The sequence below is a fragment of the Solanum pennellii genome, chromosome 8, assembly GCF_001406875.1.
Source record: "Solanum pennellii chromosome 8, SPENNV200".
Taxonomy (NCBI): domain Eukaryota; kingdom Viridiplantae; phylum Streptophyta; class Magnoliopsida; order Solanales; family Solanaceae; genus Solanum; species Solanum pennellii.
This window is the reverse complement of record NC_028644.1, coordinates 59,714,225-59,732,901: the sequence shown is the minus strand read 5'-3', so window position 1 is coordinate 59,732,901 and position 18,677 is coordinate 59,714,225. Positions and strand designations below refer to the sequence as shown.

General features: G+C 27.7%; 2 protein-coding genes across 2 annotated transcripts; one reads left to right on the top strand and one right to left on the bottom strand.

Moving 5' to 3' along the window:
- Positions 1–3,616: 3,616 nt before the first annotated feature.
- Positions 3,617–8,606, top strand: LOC107027295 (ankyrin repeat-containing protein At5g02620-like). Its single transcript, XM_015228471.2, has 3 exons — positions 3,617–4,219; positions 6,749–7,170; positions 7,397–8,606. The coding sequence occupies exons 1-3, from the start codon at positions 3,751–3,753 to the stop codon at positions 8,336–8,338; spliced, it is 1,833 nt and encodes a 610-aa protein (XP_015083957.1). The 5' UTR covers positions 3,617–3,750; the 3' UTR covers positions 8,339–8,606.
- Positions 8,607–8,677: 71 nt separating this feature from the next.
- On the bottom strand, positions 8,678–11,230 carry LOC107027294 (ankyrin repeat-containing protein ITN1-like). The gene is made up of 3 exons (XM_015228470.2): positions 10,660–11,230; positions 10,019–10,440; positions 8,678–9,766 (listed from the first exon to the last, which is right to left on the bottom strand). The coding sequence occupies exons 1-3, from the start codon at positions 11,120–11,122 to the stop codon at positions 8,822–8,824; spliced, it is 1,830 nt and encodes a 609-aa protein (XP_015083956.1). The 5' UTR covers positions 11,123–11,230; the 3' UTR covers positions 8,678–8,821.
- Between the last annotated feature and the right edge of the window lie 7,447 nt (positions 11,231–18,677).

Genomic DNA, 18,677 nt, shown 5'->3' with positions numbered 1-18,677 from the left:
TCATGATGAGAGATTAAAAATAGCGCAAAGAATAATTTTTTTTTAAAAAAAAAGTTAATACAAGAATAATAATAATGTTGGCTCATGATAATTACAGAGTATAAAATGAGGCGACAAATAAATAGCCACATTAAAAATTATGATACCATATAGGGAAAATTACGCGGATAAGCAAACTTATACTATTTAATTACTCATCATAGCTATAGTTTGCTATAATTACCACTCGAGACTAACATTATACATTAATTATGTGGGCTGACTTCGAATTTATATAATTAGTCATGTTTGTATATGTATAATTCGCCAGGATATACAAATAAATATGTATAATGTACAATTTTTTTGCCTATATACATATATAATTCACCTCTCTCCCACTCTTTGCCCTCTCTCACTCGCCTCTCTCCTCCCTCTTTCAATCTCGCTCGCCTCTCTCCTCCCTCTCCCAATCTCGCTTGTCATTTATACAAATATGTATGTATAATATACAGTTATATACAATTATATACATATACAATTCACCTCTCTCCCACTCTCTTTCCTCTTTCGCTCGCCTCTCTCCTCTAAGTAACATGTAGCTACAAGTTGTAATTATCAAACTATAGCTATAAAGAGTAATTAATTATTTTTAAGTGAATATATGTGAAAGTTTCCTATATAATAAGCTAAACATTATTCTATTTTTCGATTATTAAGATGATTCTTATATTTAAATAAGGCAAAAGCTATCTTTTTAAATCTTTCTATGTATGACATTTTTTTGTATTCATAATTTAACTCAAAAAGTGATGGATTCAAATCCTAATTCACACCATGGAATCTGCTTGTAAGAAATTATGTGTCATTGTTTGGCGTCTCAAAGAATTGGGTGGAATAATACAAAACTAAAGCAAAGATTACTAATGAACAAATAATGTTGATGCAAGAGGTGAGGTCACATAGATTGATAATGATGTCTCCCTAGGTGAAATTATGAGGTATTTTCTAAGTAATATATTACACATAATAGATACTAATGGGTTCACATTTGTTTCCTAATAAGTATATAATTATTTTATCTTTACTTCTAAAAAGAGATTAACTTATATCCACTAACGGTGAAGAGAAAGATTTATATCATCACCTCATTTTTAGAAATACTTATTTTTTTTTTAAATTTAATTATCATATTTTCATATTTAAAATTTATTGATTCTTTTAGCTTTTTTCATTTTTTTTAAACACTCTTTATAAATTTAAGATTATTTTGGAATAAAATTCAAATATTTTTATAGTATGAACTATGAGTATTACTTAAATAAATTGGTTTGAGTATTACTTAAATAAATTGAAATACATATGAAGGTATATGGATCAAAGTTTATTTTCAATTAATTTTTGTATTATCGATAAGATGAACTAAGAAGAGAATCGAAAAAAGAAAATAAGAAGAGAAAAGTTGAAGCATCTATTAAAAAAAAATTCATGAAGACTTAATAAGTTATGAATAATGTTTTTTATGAAATCAATTAGTCTAGATTTTTTTTAAAAAAATAAAAAATTATCAATGATGATTGTCTCAAATTGCTTCAATGGTGTTGACGGGGAATGAAGTAAAAATAATGAAGACAAGAAAACACTGCAAAAAATCTGCTCGTCTTTGGCAACCAAGAAGAATCCTAAATAAACTCATATAATTAATTTAGAGTTGAAGTTATCATTTAATATTTTTTCTTATTATTATTTAAGTATTCATAATAAGTAATATATTTTAAAAATAAATATTTTTAAAAATAAGCTGATGGTGTAATTTCTTTTGTCAACTGTCAATAGATATAAGTTAATCTCCTTATAAAAATAAAAAAATTGTTTTGATAGACTCAATCAGCTCAAGTAAAAATATTTATAAGTAATTTGAAAAAGGAAATAGAAAGTGAAGAAGTTATAAAAGAAAAGAAAAAAATAAAAATGCATGACAAAGTGTATTGAAATGAATAATAACTGCAACAAAATAATTAGGTAATTGAAGTACCAAAAGTAAACAACAAAAATTTAAAAACAAGTGCGTATGAGAGTACATATTACTACTGGTATGAAAAGAGAAGGCTGACAATATAATTATTTACTCACTTTCTACTTTAATATATGTTATTTATATTTTCGATAAATTAAAATTTAATCAGCTCTTCAAAATAAAAATTAATTGATTGCTTAAAAGAATATATTCCGTACTCATAAACAAAACAAAAATCGAAATACTAATCATACCACTATAAAGAGTAGATCACTTGTCTTCTTGTCTTAATAGTTCGAAACATAACTACTTAATTAATTTTGGAAATTTAACACTTGATTTTTATAAAATATAAACTACAAAATCCCTAAATAATATACTTAATTTTGACTAAAAGGTGCTTTCATCCTTCCAAAACAATACTCCCTCCATTTCCATATTAGTTGAATTTTTGAGGTATTTTTCATTTTCTAAATTAACTTAATTGTTCAATTTTCAAGACAACTTTTGAAATATTCTTTCAATTTTACCCTTCATTTGAATTTTCAGTGTGATAACTTCAATAAATTTAACAATAATTAATAAGAATAAAAATAGAAAACTGTGTTTAATTTATGTCTTAATCTATTTTTCTTAAAAATGGTAAACAAAAATTTATGGAATATTGGAGGGAGTAGTTAACTATGTGATTAAGTGTTGTAAAATAAGTGATACAGACAATCACAAATGCGTGATTGTCAACTCTTTTTAGAAGCATATGTTTTAATTTAATTACGTGCGTTGTTATAATTATCATTACTTCTTTATTTGATCGTTGACTCATGACCTGAGTGCTCAACTAATAACGTTATTATAATTATTTTTACTCCTACATATATCACTATTTAACCAGTTATATTTATAATAAATTGATACGCTACGGGACAATATAAGAAAAATAAACAGTTTAAATTGAGGCCGGTTTGTATACAAACATTATAAATGAAGGCAGTAAATTTATATATATAACATAAATTTATTAGACTTTATTCATAATCCTAAATAATGAAATTAATTCTTCACCATGATAAAAGGAAAGGGTCACTAAAATGTTTTTTTTAAATTAGAATTGTGATTTCGAACCTAAAATTTAAAATCCTTTAACTCTTAGTCCTGACTCTCCCTCAAATATAAGCGAACTCTTTTATGTGTCAAAATAATTAATAAGCTTATGGGTTATCTAGCATTCTTTATGGATGGATCCAATCCAATAAAATATTTTACAACAAAATAAAGTTATATTTGAGTAATCTCTTTTTTGAATTTGATAATTAATTGGTAGTAATTCTATACACTTCCGACCTACCCATACAAAACTATTCCAAGTAATATCGACTTTTCAAAATTTTGCTAGAAGCTGAGCCGCCCGCCATATATATTTTATTTATCTATATCTATATTAGAGTCTGACTAATTTAAATTTATCGTATATGTAAAGTCCTTTTGGGGGGATCAAGTGCTCCCTAGGGCCTAGCTACCAAGAATTTATTCATATTCATCATGAAGGCTCAAAGTTGAAATATCTGATTAAGTAAAGAGCAGTTTCATCCACTATTTTACGTGGTATATTATAAGCAAATGAAACGAAAAAGAAGACGCTTTAGCTAGGAATCTTCTTGGCTGTGGAAAAAAATGACTTAAAAGTTTTGCATAAATAGTGAGTCCCCTATGATTTGTAATTCTCCATCACACACTTTTAATTGATTAAAAAAAAAATGGACAGGCGGCTGAATGAAGCAGTTTTGAGGGGAGATGTTGAAGCCATTCAAAAACTCATTGAAGAAGATTCAAACATAGTAAAACAAACCCTTGAGGGTTCATTACAACACACCATATTGCATCTAGCAGCTAGACTTGGTCATGTTGAATTGGTGAGGGAGATTGTGAAGTTGTTCCCTGAGATGGTGTCGGCGGAGAATCGGGATGAGGAGACCCCTTTACATGAAGCATGTAGAGAAGGGAGAGTAGAAATTGTGAGAATTTTGCTTGAGAATGATCCATGGGTTGCTTACAAGACAAATTTGTGGGATAAGAGTGTGCTTTATGTAGCATGTGAGAGAGGGAGGATTGAAGTGGTTAAACATTTCTTACATAATAATAATAATAACATTCATTTGTTGTTGATGCTTGAAGTTGATATGTCCACTACTTCACTACATGCTGCTGCTTCATCAGGCCATACAGGTAAAATATTACTTGCATTGTTTAATATTGATATTCACACAACTAATACATAAATTGTACAATAAGTCTTGAAATAGAAGGAAAAAGGGACTTTGTTTTGGTTAAAAAAGTGTTTAAAGAGTATGTACATTTTTTGCAAAGTTATGCTTCTTTTTCCTATCAAATTAGACTCTAGTGTAAAAAGAGTTCATCTCAAAAGCGATGGCCTTTGCTTTTAAACTTACTAATTTAGGTATAATAAAAAGCATATATAAAAGTTGTCCTTGAACCAAAATCAGTTTTTTTGTCATTACAACAAATAAAATAATCTATGGCAATTATTTTATGATATAATTATCGTTGTATTATATTTAGTAACAGTAATATATATGAAATATATAATCAACATTTATATACAAATATTATTCAAGGTTTTAGTGAATTTGAATACAATAACATTAGTAACTTAATATAACTTTTTTTTTTATAGCTATAAAAAGTAATTGTTAAAAAGGAAAAATTTATTACCGATAAATGTCTCTTTAATGGTAATGTAGGATTTTAGTATGTGGTCGTGATTAGTTAAAAGGGAATTGGACTCCTAATTAATGGTGTCGGTAGAAGCAAATTTCATAGAATAGACAAATGTGGTTGATATATTAAAGAAAGTAGATATTATTTTCATCAAAGTAGAAAAATACTGATCAAAGATGAGAACATAATTTACAATATGCCAAAAGAACACGTAAACAATTGATTTTTTTGAACATATTTAATTCTTATAATAAGTAAATAAAAATTATTTTTAATATAAAAATCAAATCAAATATGGTCTGTATTTTCAAATGTTCAGACGGCCAAAGTCTACGTCTGGGCAAAGTCCTCATTAAGAAAAGAGTGTCCTGTCGCTATCTTCTTTTCTTTTTATTTAATTTAATTTGGGAAATTTGTGCTTTTATTCTATTAAAATATTGATAAATTTTAATTAGATTTCTTGTGATAATATTCAGTTACACGTATAACCTTTAATAATTAATAGAATTGTGCACTTCTGATCATTTTCTACGTGTGAATCTTCGTAAATTTAATAAATTATCAATTGTTGATCAAGTTATTTAATTATCTATGGATATGTGTTTATGTTAAATTTGTGCAGTTACTCCTTATTTGAGTTTATTAAGAACAAGCGCAGCAAATAGCACTGTAAATTTTATTAGTCTGGACGTAGATTTAGATTTTGAACGAATTGTATATCCAGAAAACTTTTCCTAAGTAAAATTAAAATTGTGATACAAGTCCTTAAATTAATGCTAAAAAAACTCAAAATTCAATTTTTTATAAACTTTAGAGAAGTTAAAAGAAAACTTAAATATTTAAATATATTTTGTTCCTAAACGTAAAATTTATTTGTTCTGATTTGATGTTTTTGATTATAGGATCCTTCGGTTACAAGTTTCTAGTCAATTGATTTTTTTTTTAAAGAAAAACAAATTTGATTATTTTTTTGAGAATTTTTTTTCAACCAGATTTTGATAAACATTTTTAAATGAAATAGTTCTATACACATATTTTTACCTATTACATACTTTATTAAAATTTCTATTTAGTTTTATAGTATTTTTTATTATATTGATTTATAAATATTATGATCCACGACCACGAAGCTGTATTAAGCGCCACGATGCTTATGCCTTGTTTTGTGACCGTGCCTTTTGAAACAATTGTTTGAGCCGTTGAGGATAATTTAGTTTTAGAAAAGGAAAATAAAACAAATATATTCTTGAATTATATAAATACTACATAGATATACTTTGTTATATTTTTAGGAAATTGATATTTTTGTCATTAAAAAATGAGAGCGTATATGCATGTTTTTCATTCTAGTGGAAGACTAAATAGGGATACATGACACAATCTTATTTGTTTTTTTGATATTTAATAAATATCAGGTGCATAAAATCATAACACGTGTCTGCCCATTAGTATAAAGAGTACATATGCTAATTTTTAGAAGGTAGAGACACCAATATTTTAAAAATATGATAGAGGATATTTGAATATTATTTACGATAATTTAAAAATATAGTCGTCCTTTTTTCAATTTTGAAAATATCTAAATACTCCTTATGTCTTTTCCAAAGTATCATGATTACTAAAAATATTTTTTTTTCATTCCTTACTGAATATTAATTAATATTCTTTAAAAACTTAAAAGTAAATAACTTTAACTACATAACTAAAGGCATACATAAAGTGCATATTTATTAATATTAATTGAGATAATTGGTAAAATATTTTTTTAAATGACTTGTGAAAGGGCAACATGACAACTAAAAGAAATGTAAAGAATAATATCAAATACGGTCATCCTGTATACTAACATTTTATGATAATAATAAAGTTTTCCTTAGAACAGTTTTTCATGATATGTTATATCATAGGTGTTTTTTTATCTCGTTATTACAGTAAAAAGTATTTGGACGTTTTCGTTGGTACCAAACACACCCCTAGTGCTAGTGATGTTTATTTTGTCAAAACAATTGATTGCAGAAGTAGTGAAGGAATTGATTAAAGTTCGACCTGATTTTGCTTGGAAAAAAGATGAGTTGATGAATGGTTGCAGTCCTTTACATATAGCATGCAGTAAAGGTCACTTAGATATAACAAGAGAATTGTTAAAGCTAGATATGGATCTTTCTGGTTTACAAGATAATGAAGGCAGAACTCCACTTCATTGGGCAGTTATCAAAGGAAGAGTGAATATTATAGCTGAGATACTCTCAGTGAGTCTTGAATCTGCTGAAATGACAACAAAACATGGTGAGACAATTCTTCATTTGGCTGTAAAGAACAATCACTTTGAAGTACTCAAGTTCTTGATGGAGTCTCTTGATGTTTCAAATCTCAAAAATTTTCAAGATGCTGATGGAAACACCATTCTACATTTGGCTACTGTTAGGAAACTCACCACTGTAAGTTTTCTTTTGCTCTAGCCGTTTCATTTTATGTGAAGGTGTTTGATTGAACGCACAGTTCGTTATGCTTTTTGTGGTTATATGTAATGTCTGAATTTGTGGTGAAAATTCAAAAACTTAAACATAGATGAGTCTTTTCTTAAAAACTCGATGGCAAAACAGAGTTGCACCACTAAAGCTCAAAACTAATTATATATACATGATTGACTTGTTCTGTTTTCAGATGATTATTTATCTACTTAAGCTTGGTGTTGAAGTAAATGCTTTGAATCAAAAAGGATATACAACGTTAGATGTAGTTGAAGCAGATGCAAGTAACTCTGGTGCTCTTGCAATCATTCCAGCATTACTAGAAGCCGGTGCAAAAAGATGTGACCAATTACCACCAAATTTTCAAGACATCCAACAGGTAATTGCATCACCAGTTTTGGGATCGTCATGGCAAAGAAAAACTACTAGTTTTCACTCTTCGTCCTCATCATCTCAATATTCGTATTACAATCATCAAAGGAAGCACAACAACAATAGTAGGACAAAAAAAATCAAGCTCCAAAGTGAAGGTCTAAGGAATGCAAGAAAAACAATAACAATTGTTGCAGTACTAATAGCAACTGTGACATTTGCTGCTGGTGTTAATCCTCCTGGTGGATTTAATGAAAGAGATGGAAAAGCATTATTGGGTAAAACAACCGCGTTTAAGGTGTTTTTGATATGTAACATTGTGGCACTTTTCCTATCCCTTGGAATTGTTAATGTCCTTGTTAGTGTAATCCCATTCAAGAGAAGAACAATGATGAAATTAATGGTGGCAACACACAAAGTAATGTGGATTTCTACATTATTTATGGCATCAGCTTATATAGCTGCAATATGGTCAATATTGCCTCAAGGAAAAGGGGATCATTGGGTGCTAATTGAAGTTGTGATCGTAGGAGGAGGGTGCACTATGGTTGTGTTTCTAAGTTTGGGGATTTTGTTAGTGAGACAATGGAAAAGGAAGAGTGAATGGAGAAAACAAAGAGAGGATCATAAGAAGATGAAAGAGGGAAGTCCAAAGAGCAACACAAGTACAGTTCAAGAAATGAAAGTGGTAAAGAAAGAAAGTCATGAAGGTAGTACCAACTCAGACGTTGATAGCTCAGATCATGGTTACCATTTGTTTTAATTACCTGCATTCATAGATCTATTCTTGTAAGTCATTAAAGTAGAAAATAATGTATTAGTTTCGGATACAGCCTCTCTATCTCCACGAAGTAATGGTAAGGTCTGCTTACATTCTACCCTCTCCAGACCCTATATTTAGTGGGATTTCACTGGAAATGTTGTTGATATACTTATAAGTTTCTAATATGACAGATGCTATTAGTTTGGCTTTAGTGTTGTATTCTCCTCTATTTGTGATTACCTTAAACCAATACAGTTTTATTTATAAATGTGGTTGGTGTTATGATTTTTTGGAGAGATACATGAAAGCAGAAAATATGAATGAAAAATGCTTGTCATATAAATTTTAATAATCATAAACAAACTAGTAGACAACTGCTATTGTTTAAGTATTTGACTCTTACCAAAACTAAGAAATTGAATAATCTAACTAAAAGATTCCTTCTATAACTAAACAACTAGTTTTAATTTTTACCCAATACAATTAATACAAATGATAACCTTGATCTGAGCTATCAACATCTGAGTTGCTACCATCTTCATGACTTTCTTTCTTCACCACTTTCATTTCTTGAACTGTACTTGTATTGCTCTTTGGAGTTTCCTCTTTTATCTTCTTATGATGTTCCTCTCTTTGTTTTCTCCAATCACTCTTCCTTTTCCATTGTCTCACTAACAAAATCCCCAAACTTAGAAACACAGCCATAGTGCACCCTCCTCCTACGATCACAACTTCAATTAGCACCCAATGATCCCCCTTTTCTTGGGGCAATATTGACCATATTGCAGCTATATAAGCTGATGCCATAAATAATGTAGAAATCCACATTACTTTGTGCGTTGCCACCATTAATTTCATCATTGTTTGTCTCTTGAATGGGATAACACTAACAAGGACATTAACCATTCCAAGGGAAAGGAAAAGTGCCACAATGTTACATATCAAAAACACCTTAAAGGACGGTTTTTTACCCAATAATGCTTTTCCATTTCCTTGATTAAATCCACCAGGAGGATTAATACCAGCAGCAAACGTCACTGTAGCTATTAGCACGGCAACAATTGTAATTGTTTTTCTTGCATTTCTTAGACCTTCACTTTGGAGCTTGATTTTTTTTGTCCTACTATTGTTGTTGTGCTTCCTTTGATGATTATAATACGAATGTTGAGATGACGAGGACGGAGAGTGAAAACTAGTAGTTTTTCTTTGCCATGACGATCCCAAAACTGGTGGCGCAATTACCTGTTGGATGTCTTGAAAATTTGGTGGTAAGTGGTCACATCTTTTGGCACCGGCTTCTAGTAAAGCTGGAACGATTGCAAGAGCACCAGAGTTACTTGCGTCTGCTTCAACTACATCTAATGCTGTATATCCTTTTTGATTCAAAGCATTTACTTCAACACCAAGCTTAAGTAGATAAATAATCATCTGAAAACAGAACAAGTCATCATGTATATATAATTAGTTTTGAGCTTTAGCAGTGCAACTCTGTTTTGCAATCCAGGAAACTAATTTCACTATATGCCATCCAGTTTTTAAGAAAAGACTCATCTATGTTTAAGTTTTTGAATTTTCACCACAAATTCAGACATTACATATAACAACAAAAACATAACGAACTGTGTGTTCAATCAAACACCTTCATATAAAATGAAACGGCTAGAGCAAAAGAAAACTTACAGTGGTGAGTTTCCTAACAGTAGCCAAATGTAGAATGGTGTTTCCATCAGCATCTTGAAAATTTTTGAGATTTGAAACATCAAGAGACTCCATCAAGAACTTGAGTACTTCAAAGTGATTGTTCTTTACAGCCAAATGAAGAATTGTCTCACCATGTTTTGTTGTCATTTCAGCAGATTCAAGACTCACTGAGAGTATCTCAGCTATAATATTCACTCTTCCTTTGATGACTGCCCAATGAAGTGGAGTTCTGCCTTCATTATCTTGTAAACCAGAAAGATCCATATCAAGCTTTAACAATTCTCTTGTTATATCTAAGTGACCTTTACTGCATGCTATATGTAAAGGACTGCAACCATTCATCAACTCATCCTTTTTCCAAGCAAAATCAGGTCGAACTTTAACCAATTCCTTCACTACTTCTGCAATCAATTGATTTTTGAGAAAATAAGGATCACTCACTAGGGGAGTGTTTGGTACCAATACTCATAAATTCAAAAGTCAAGTTAATTACACCCTCGGATAGAAGGTAACAAGTATATGGTACTTATGATCAATAGCTAACTTGATCGAACACCATCATTATAGAGAGTATTACACCAAGTTTGAACATTTAAAATGGTGAAATGTAATACTTTTACCTGTATGGCCTGATGAAGCAGCAGCATGTAGTGAAGTAGTATACATATCAACTTCAAACATCAACAACATATGAATGTTATTATTATGTAAGAAATGTTTAACCACTTCAATCCTCCCTCTCTCACATGCTACATAAAACACACTCTTATCCCACAAATTTGTCTTGTAAGCAACCCATGGATCATTCTCAAGCAAAATTCTCACAATTTCAACTCTCCCTTCTCTACATGCTTCATGTAAAGGGGTCTCCTCATCCCGATTCTCTGCGGACACCATCTCAGGGAACAACTTCACAATCTCCCTCACCAATTCAACATGACCAAGTCTAGCTGCTAGATGCAATATAGTGTGTTGTAATGAACCCTCAAGGGTTTGTTCTACTATGTTGGAATCTTCTTCAATTAGTTTTTGAATGGTTTCAACATCTCCCCTGACAACTGCTTCATTCAGCCGCCTGTCCATTTTTTCAAATCAATGTAAAGTGTATGGTGGAAAATTAAATGTAATAACTTTCAGGTTGCAGATATATATAGTGATTTGTTTGATTATCATGGTGGGCTCATCACTATTTATGCAAAAAAAAAAAATTCCACAACTGCAGCAACCAAGAATATTCCTAAGGGACTTCTACATATAGCGTGTTCTTAATATACTGGCAAAAAAAAAAGTCTGAAAAATACTTCAATTTTGGCTGAAATTGTTGTTACGATATCAAATTTTATGGAGGACTTTTTAACCCCTGAACTATATAATATTTTTTATTTCCGAACTATTTAATAGTGTATTTTAAAGATGTGGACACAGTACTATTTATAATTATGCAATATTTTTTGTGTCCACGTGGCGCATATATACCTTTAAAATACACCATTAAATATTGCAGAGATAAAAGGTCCTTTCCAAAGTTTGGTATCATAACAATAATTTCGGTCGAAGTTCGGATATTCAGACCTTTTTCCCTATATATATATATATACATGCACGCGCGCGTGTGTGCGTGTGTGGTGTAGTGGATGCGGCTGCTCCTCCCTTAAAAAAAGATTTCAAATTTACGTTTTGGGCATAAACAAATTCTTGAGAAGGAGCTCTTCGTTCGAATAAAGCTCTATACAATGTGAATTCGAATTAGTTAGATTCCAACATAGCAAAATAGCAAAATAGTAAAAGTCAAGATCAACTTAAAATAATTTTGTATGGGTGGATCGGGACTCAGGAGTGTATAAAGTTACTAGGCCAAGTCACCGGCTCCAGATTGACTTGACTTATTTATATTTAGACTCGACTCTATTCGATTAGATTCAGAAAATAGACCGATTGAGATTAACTTTGTTGAAAATATTATTAAGTCGGATCCACCCATAAGGAATGCTAGATGAATCATAAACCTAGTAATTTTTTTTTTGCCACCCAAAACTTTAGAGCTAACCTATATAAACACCATTTTGGAGAGTCCGTAGCTTAAAGAGTGAAAAAGATTAACAAAATTTTTAAAACGATGTATGAATTTATTTTTTAACAAAAACAGTAAAATCGTTGAGGAAGTAGCGATTTTGACTGCCATAGTTTTGGTAAATCGCTGCCATAGCATCGATTTGTAAATTTGCATTTTTTTAAAAAAAATTAAAACAAATCGCTGCAAAAATTAGGGAAATTGCTCCTTAAAAAATTCAAAAAAAATATATTATGTAAATCGTTGCAAGTGCAGCGATTTGTTTTAAATTTTTTCTAAAAAAGAAAAACAAATTGTACAAATCGCTGCTATATAGCAGCGTTTGCCAAAACTCCGGCGGACAAAATCTCTACTTACTCAGCGATTTTATCGTTTTGGTTTTAAAATATTTTCATATGTCGTTTTGAAATTTTTTTAAATATTTTTCACCCTTTAGGCTCCGAATTCCCATTTTGAATACGTAGTTTAACTTGTGAGTTCAAATAATTATATTAGTGAAGTTCTTATAATTAGTGAAGTTCTTATAGAAACTTTAGATCTAATCGTTACAACTTTATTTAGGATTTAAAATGAAGTTTTAATAAATTTACAGCCTTCATTTATAACTTAAAACTAATAATTATGCGTTTCATATCGTATTTTCAAACTGTGTTTTCGTTTCTTATTATTGTTGGTTAACGTAACAATTTAATATGAATATAACTTGTTAAAGAGCTGAGTTAAGTACTCAGGTCATGAGTCAACTATAAAATAAATGAGAAATAATAATTGGAAAAGGGGTTAAAAATACCCCTCAATTTTGCTTTATTATTTGATTTTACTTTGACTGTTAAAACGAAGTTAAATTTATCATTCCCTTTATTAATTTTACCAAATTTATGCCTCATTAGACAAAATTCTCCAAATTAACCTGAATCTTTTTTTAAAAAACCTATTTCCTATTTTAATCAAATAATTCGACCCCATTTAAAATAATTCCATTTTCTCAAATTTCCTTTACAACCCATAACAAGAGGCTCCACTAGAAAGAATTAAGTAAAATTCACATATGTCATTCCAAAATCACTCTTCCAAAAAAAAAACTCTCTTCTAAAGGCATCTCTAACCCTATCCTCTATTTCACTATTAAATGTAGAGTTTTCTATTTTTTCAGACAATCAACTTCAATTCAATTCTCTATTTTATTCTTCTAAAAAAGAATTTTTTTCTCTGTTCTCAACATTATATTACTATTTTTATTTCATTCTTATTTTTTTATTTCATAACATAAACCATTTCTTCTTTTTATATATAATCACTCTATAATCTTTATGTAATACAAATTATAATTTTTCGAATTCTTTATTTAATAAAAAATTATATTTTATTCCAAATTACATAAATTGCGATAAATATTATATATATACATACTTATTAACGAACAATTCAAATAAAAATGAAATCATTGATGAAATATAATTGTATATAAATATTGCATTATCAAAAAATTTATTTTAAATATTACATAAGTACTCAACTGTCAAGACTATTACATCACTCTCATGAATGTTCTATTAATGTATTACGGAGTTCAAAATTAACATTTTTATTCTTATTTTTTATGTATAGCTAAAAAATGTTTAAATTAACAATTTCATCTTGTAATCAATTATTTAGTGTACTAATTTACTTTCCATATTCCATTTTGAACTATTGAATCAAATATTTTCATGATATTTTAAAAAGTGTAGATTAGTAATTTATCACTATAACATAAAAAGTAGATTGTTTGAATTATCATGCAAATTTTGTGCATACTTCATAATGAAAAATAATTATTATCTAAATTACATATGTAAAATGACCAAAAAAATTAAAAATCAATAATATATTTTAGATGTTATATTAGGTAGAAAATAATTACAAATATTAGAGACTTAATTAATAATCTTTTATAATATAATTAATATTAAAATAACTTTAAGTTACATATTTTAAAGTGATAATTTCTTTTAAAAAATAAAATAAAAAATGATTAATTTGGCGAAAGTAGTATTAATTTGACGGAAGTAGTAACTTATTAAATGTTATATTGCATTAGAAAATAATTACAAATGATAAAGATTAAATTAGTAAATATAATAAAAATAATATTATAATAATGAAAAAGTAAAATAGAGAGAACTACTATATTCACCTCTCTATAATTGAAGAATTGAAAATTAAATAGAAACTGATTGTAAAACTCATTCTCTATTTTATTCTCCAGAAAATAGAGAGTAAAATAGAGACGAATTTGAATACTTCATTTTGGTGCTATGGACTAGTGGATTCCAACATTCACTGGCAAGGGGAAGAAAATGACACTTTTATTGTGATCAATGGATTATCTTTTGCATTTCTTTTATAGAAGTAGATATCAAATTTTAATAGGTACAAATTTTAATTAAAATATTTAAATAAATTACGTGAATAACTTTAAAGAGTTGCATATGTTTTGGCCTTTATTGTTTTATCCGTCCCTATCTTGTTCACTTATAAATTATAAGGTAATTATATTAACATGGTTAAGTATTGTTTTGGAAGGATAGTGGGTATATAATTGTAAGATGCAAGCACCTTTTAGTCAAAATTAAGTGATTTCTTCGTTTTAAAAAGACTGATTTTCTTATTTTTATCAGTTTAAAAAAATAACTTTTTTTTATAATATTTTTAATCAAATTTCCTCGTGATATGTTTAAGATCACAAGATTAAATAATAATTTTATATATTTGACATACCTTTAATTTAGAATCACAAGATTCAAAAATCTTTTTTATTTTCTTAAACTCCGTATCAAGTTAAACCCAATAATTCTTTTTGAAACGGAAAAAATATATGTTTTAGAAATTTTGTAAGTTATTTCATAATCAATTGTTAAATTTCCAAATTAATTAGATACATATCATCCAAATGATTTAGACAAGAAGACAAATAATCTGCTCTTTCTAGTGGCATGATTAAGATTTCTAATTGTTTTGTTTATGAGTAGGGAGTAATTATTTTTCTAAAGCGGAATTAGTAATTTTAATTGAAAAGGAGTTGATTTGATAGAAAATGTTTTAATTCTAATTATCAAAGACATCACTTTATATAAAAGGTCATGGAGGACATATAATAAAGTAAAAATGTTAGTAACTAGTTGTGTTTTCTAGCTTCTTATTTCATACTAGTAGTAGTATGTATGTATTATCGTAGACTCTTATTATTTGATTTTTATTATTATTATTATTATTTATTATTATTTTCACATTTTGATTATCTTATTATTTTATCGTATATATTGTTCATTATACTTTGTCGTGCTTTTCATTTATAATTTTTTTGGTCATGACTTTGTCACTTTCTTTTCTTTTCTTTTTAATTGCTTTGAAATGTTTTTACTTGAGTAGATAGGAAAGAAACACCTTTACTTTTTAAAATTGCGGTAAAATCTTTGTATATGTTTTCAGTATACCGAATATGTTGATGGTTCGATTAACAAAGTTGAGTAGGAAATAAATGTGAATCTACTAATATTTTTAATCTATTACATCCTTCATTCCGGACGTACTTTTCTTTTTAGTCAGTTTTAAAAATAATTGTTACATTTCTATATTAAGTACTCCCTCTGTTCGGAAATGTTTGTCATGGTTTCTATTTTCAGAGTCAAACTATAAAAATTTTGACTAACGTTTTAAGATGTAAATTTTTATCATATTAATATGTAAAAATTGCAATTTATAGTACTTTTTATATAGTTTTAAAATATCTATTTTTTTTAAAAATATTGAATTAATGTGATCTAATTTAACTTTGAAAATTATAAATTGACTTTCGAAAAGCAGAACATGACAAACAATTCCGAACAAAGGGAATAATAATCGAACTTTGAAATGAAATGATCATTTTACTCTTAACTAAATGATTTATAATCAGGGTAATGCTAAATGATCAGAAATTTAAAAAGTTTATAATATTTCTTTTTAAAATGAATTAATTTTTTTTAATTAATATATATTACAGTTAAAAGTGTAAAAACGTTCAAAAATATAAAACAACATAGTAAAAAATATGTTATACCAAATTTTGTTGCCAAAAGAATTTTTCCTTATACTGATATACATATTTATCACTTATTTAACGAGTGTAATTTCACAAACAAAAACATCATTATCAATCTATATGACCTCACAGCTTGCATCAATAATTGTTTACTTTTGGTGACTCCAAAGTCGTCCATTACTAATGTTTTTTTTTGGCGACTCCAAGGTCGTCCATTACTTTTGTTTTATAATTCCATGCAAGTTGCAACCAAACAATCATACTAACACATAATTTCACATGAACAAGTTCTATTTATTTTTTTTTGTTTGGTGTGAATAGGATTTGCATCCATGAATTTTGAGTTAAATTATGAATAAAATAAGATGAAGGGATGTTGTTTATACTATCTTCATTTTTAATTACTTAATTTTTTTTTAATAATTGTTCTTAGTAACTTCATTTCGACAAAGAAAGGATAATTTTTTTTTCTATTGTACCTTCAATTAAATGACTAATTACTTTGAAAAATATAGAATTTTCCATCCACTTCATAATTAATATGAGTAAAATGATAAACTCACTACATTGTTAATTATTTTCTTAATAGATGTGTCATTCAAAAGTGAACAAATAAAAAAGGACCGAGAATATTTTTTTTTCAAGAACAAATTATTAGGTATATGTGTAGGAACTTTTGGTTATTAGCTTTAACAAGTTGAAAAGAAGGTAAATTCTGGTGTCATCATTATTATAATATTGTCGTTTGGTATTAATACGAGTCATGATGAAATTAATTATGATAGAATAAGTTGTGTTGAGATTAATTATGATGGATAAGCTAAGTTATGTTGTGTTTGTTTATTATCAAGTATTTGGCTTGTTAGGGCATCTCCAACCCTACACTCTATTTTACTCTTCAAATATAGAGTTTTCTATTTTTTCAGATAACCAATTTCAACCTAATTCTTTATTTTACTCTCTAAAAAAGAAAATCTTTTGCGCTCTCTTTAATATTATATTATTATTTATATTTCATTCTTATTTTCTTATTTCATGATATATTTTCATTTATTTATCCCCAACAATTACTTTATATAATTCTCATGTGATACAAAAAAAAAATTTAATTTTTTATTTAATTGTTATATTTTATTCAAAAAATTTAAATACCATAAATTGCACGATATTATATAATATATAAATTAATAAACAAATTCAAATAAAATTGAAATACGGTTACATAAACATTACACAATCACTCAATTTTTGAAATTATTACGTTACTCCCATAAATACTCTATTAATACATTACAGAGTTCAAAATAATCATTTTTGTCCTTAATTTTATTATGTCTAGCTAAAAATGTTCAAATCGGAGATTTTCATCTAACGTCATTTTTGTCGTTGTAGCCTCTTCGACATCTTGAATTGGTGCATTAAGATTACGTTCATCCTCAATTATCACATTCTGTAGTATAATATATGTAGTCATTATATCACGTAGCACTTTCTTTCTCCGAAAATTTGACGGACTTGCAATAATTGCAAAACTCCGATTTCTTGTTCAACATTTTTTGATTCTTGTTTCAACGCGTATTAATTATTATTTTATTATTGTATTTTATATTGTATTTAAATTATTATGTTCTGTATCATATTGTTATCTTTGTATTTAAATTAAATTTTTTATCTTACCATTTTAATTTTGTGTATTTTTATAGTGAAAATTAATAATAAAATAAAATTTTATTATTGATGAAAATTATAAAAAAATATATTAATTTAAAATTAAAGTAGTATATATTAAATCATATATATTTTAAAATATTATATTACATTTAAAATGACTTACGAATATTAGATATTTAATTAATGAAACTATATGTAAAATAATATGTTAATTGGAAAGTAATGGAAATAATAATAGAATATTGAAGAGGAAATATCAAAATAGTCCCTCTTCTTTGAGCTAAGGCTTAAAGTGATCTTTGAGTTTTCACATGGAGCACTACTAATAGTCCTGCTTGTTTGCAATATTTGTACACTTTTGGTCCTTCTCCAAAATTTTACCTATTTTTTTGCATTAATTTTATTCATAACCTATGTATGGGATGTTCAATCGTCATTTTATATATTTAGTAGAAATAACAACTCCATATCAAAGTATGTGAGAAGAAAAACACTTTATTTTATTTAGTAGAAATCGTATTGCAGGTAAAGTCGAGAGGTTCATCACGATAATTTCACGTGCAATAGTGCAATTTTTTATTCTCCTCCAAAGTCATATTTTAAAATATTCTTAAGTTTAGCTGCAGTAATATTTCCAGTGAACAAAATAAGGTGTTTTCTTATCATTTTGTAACGACCCTCTTAGTCGTTTTAGAAATTCCAACTATTATTTTTATATTAATCTTTTTAATAGTTTTGATAAATAATTTATGACTTATAAGAGTGACTGATATGATTCTCTGATTTAATAAAGGATTATTTTGTTGCTAATAATAATTGGAAAAAAAAATATA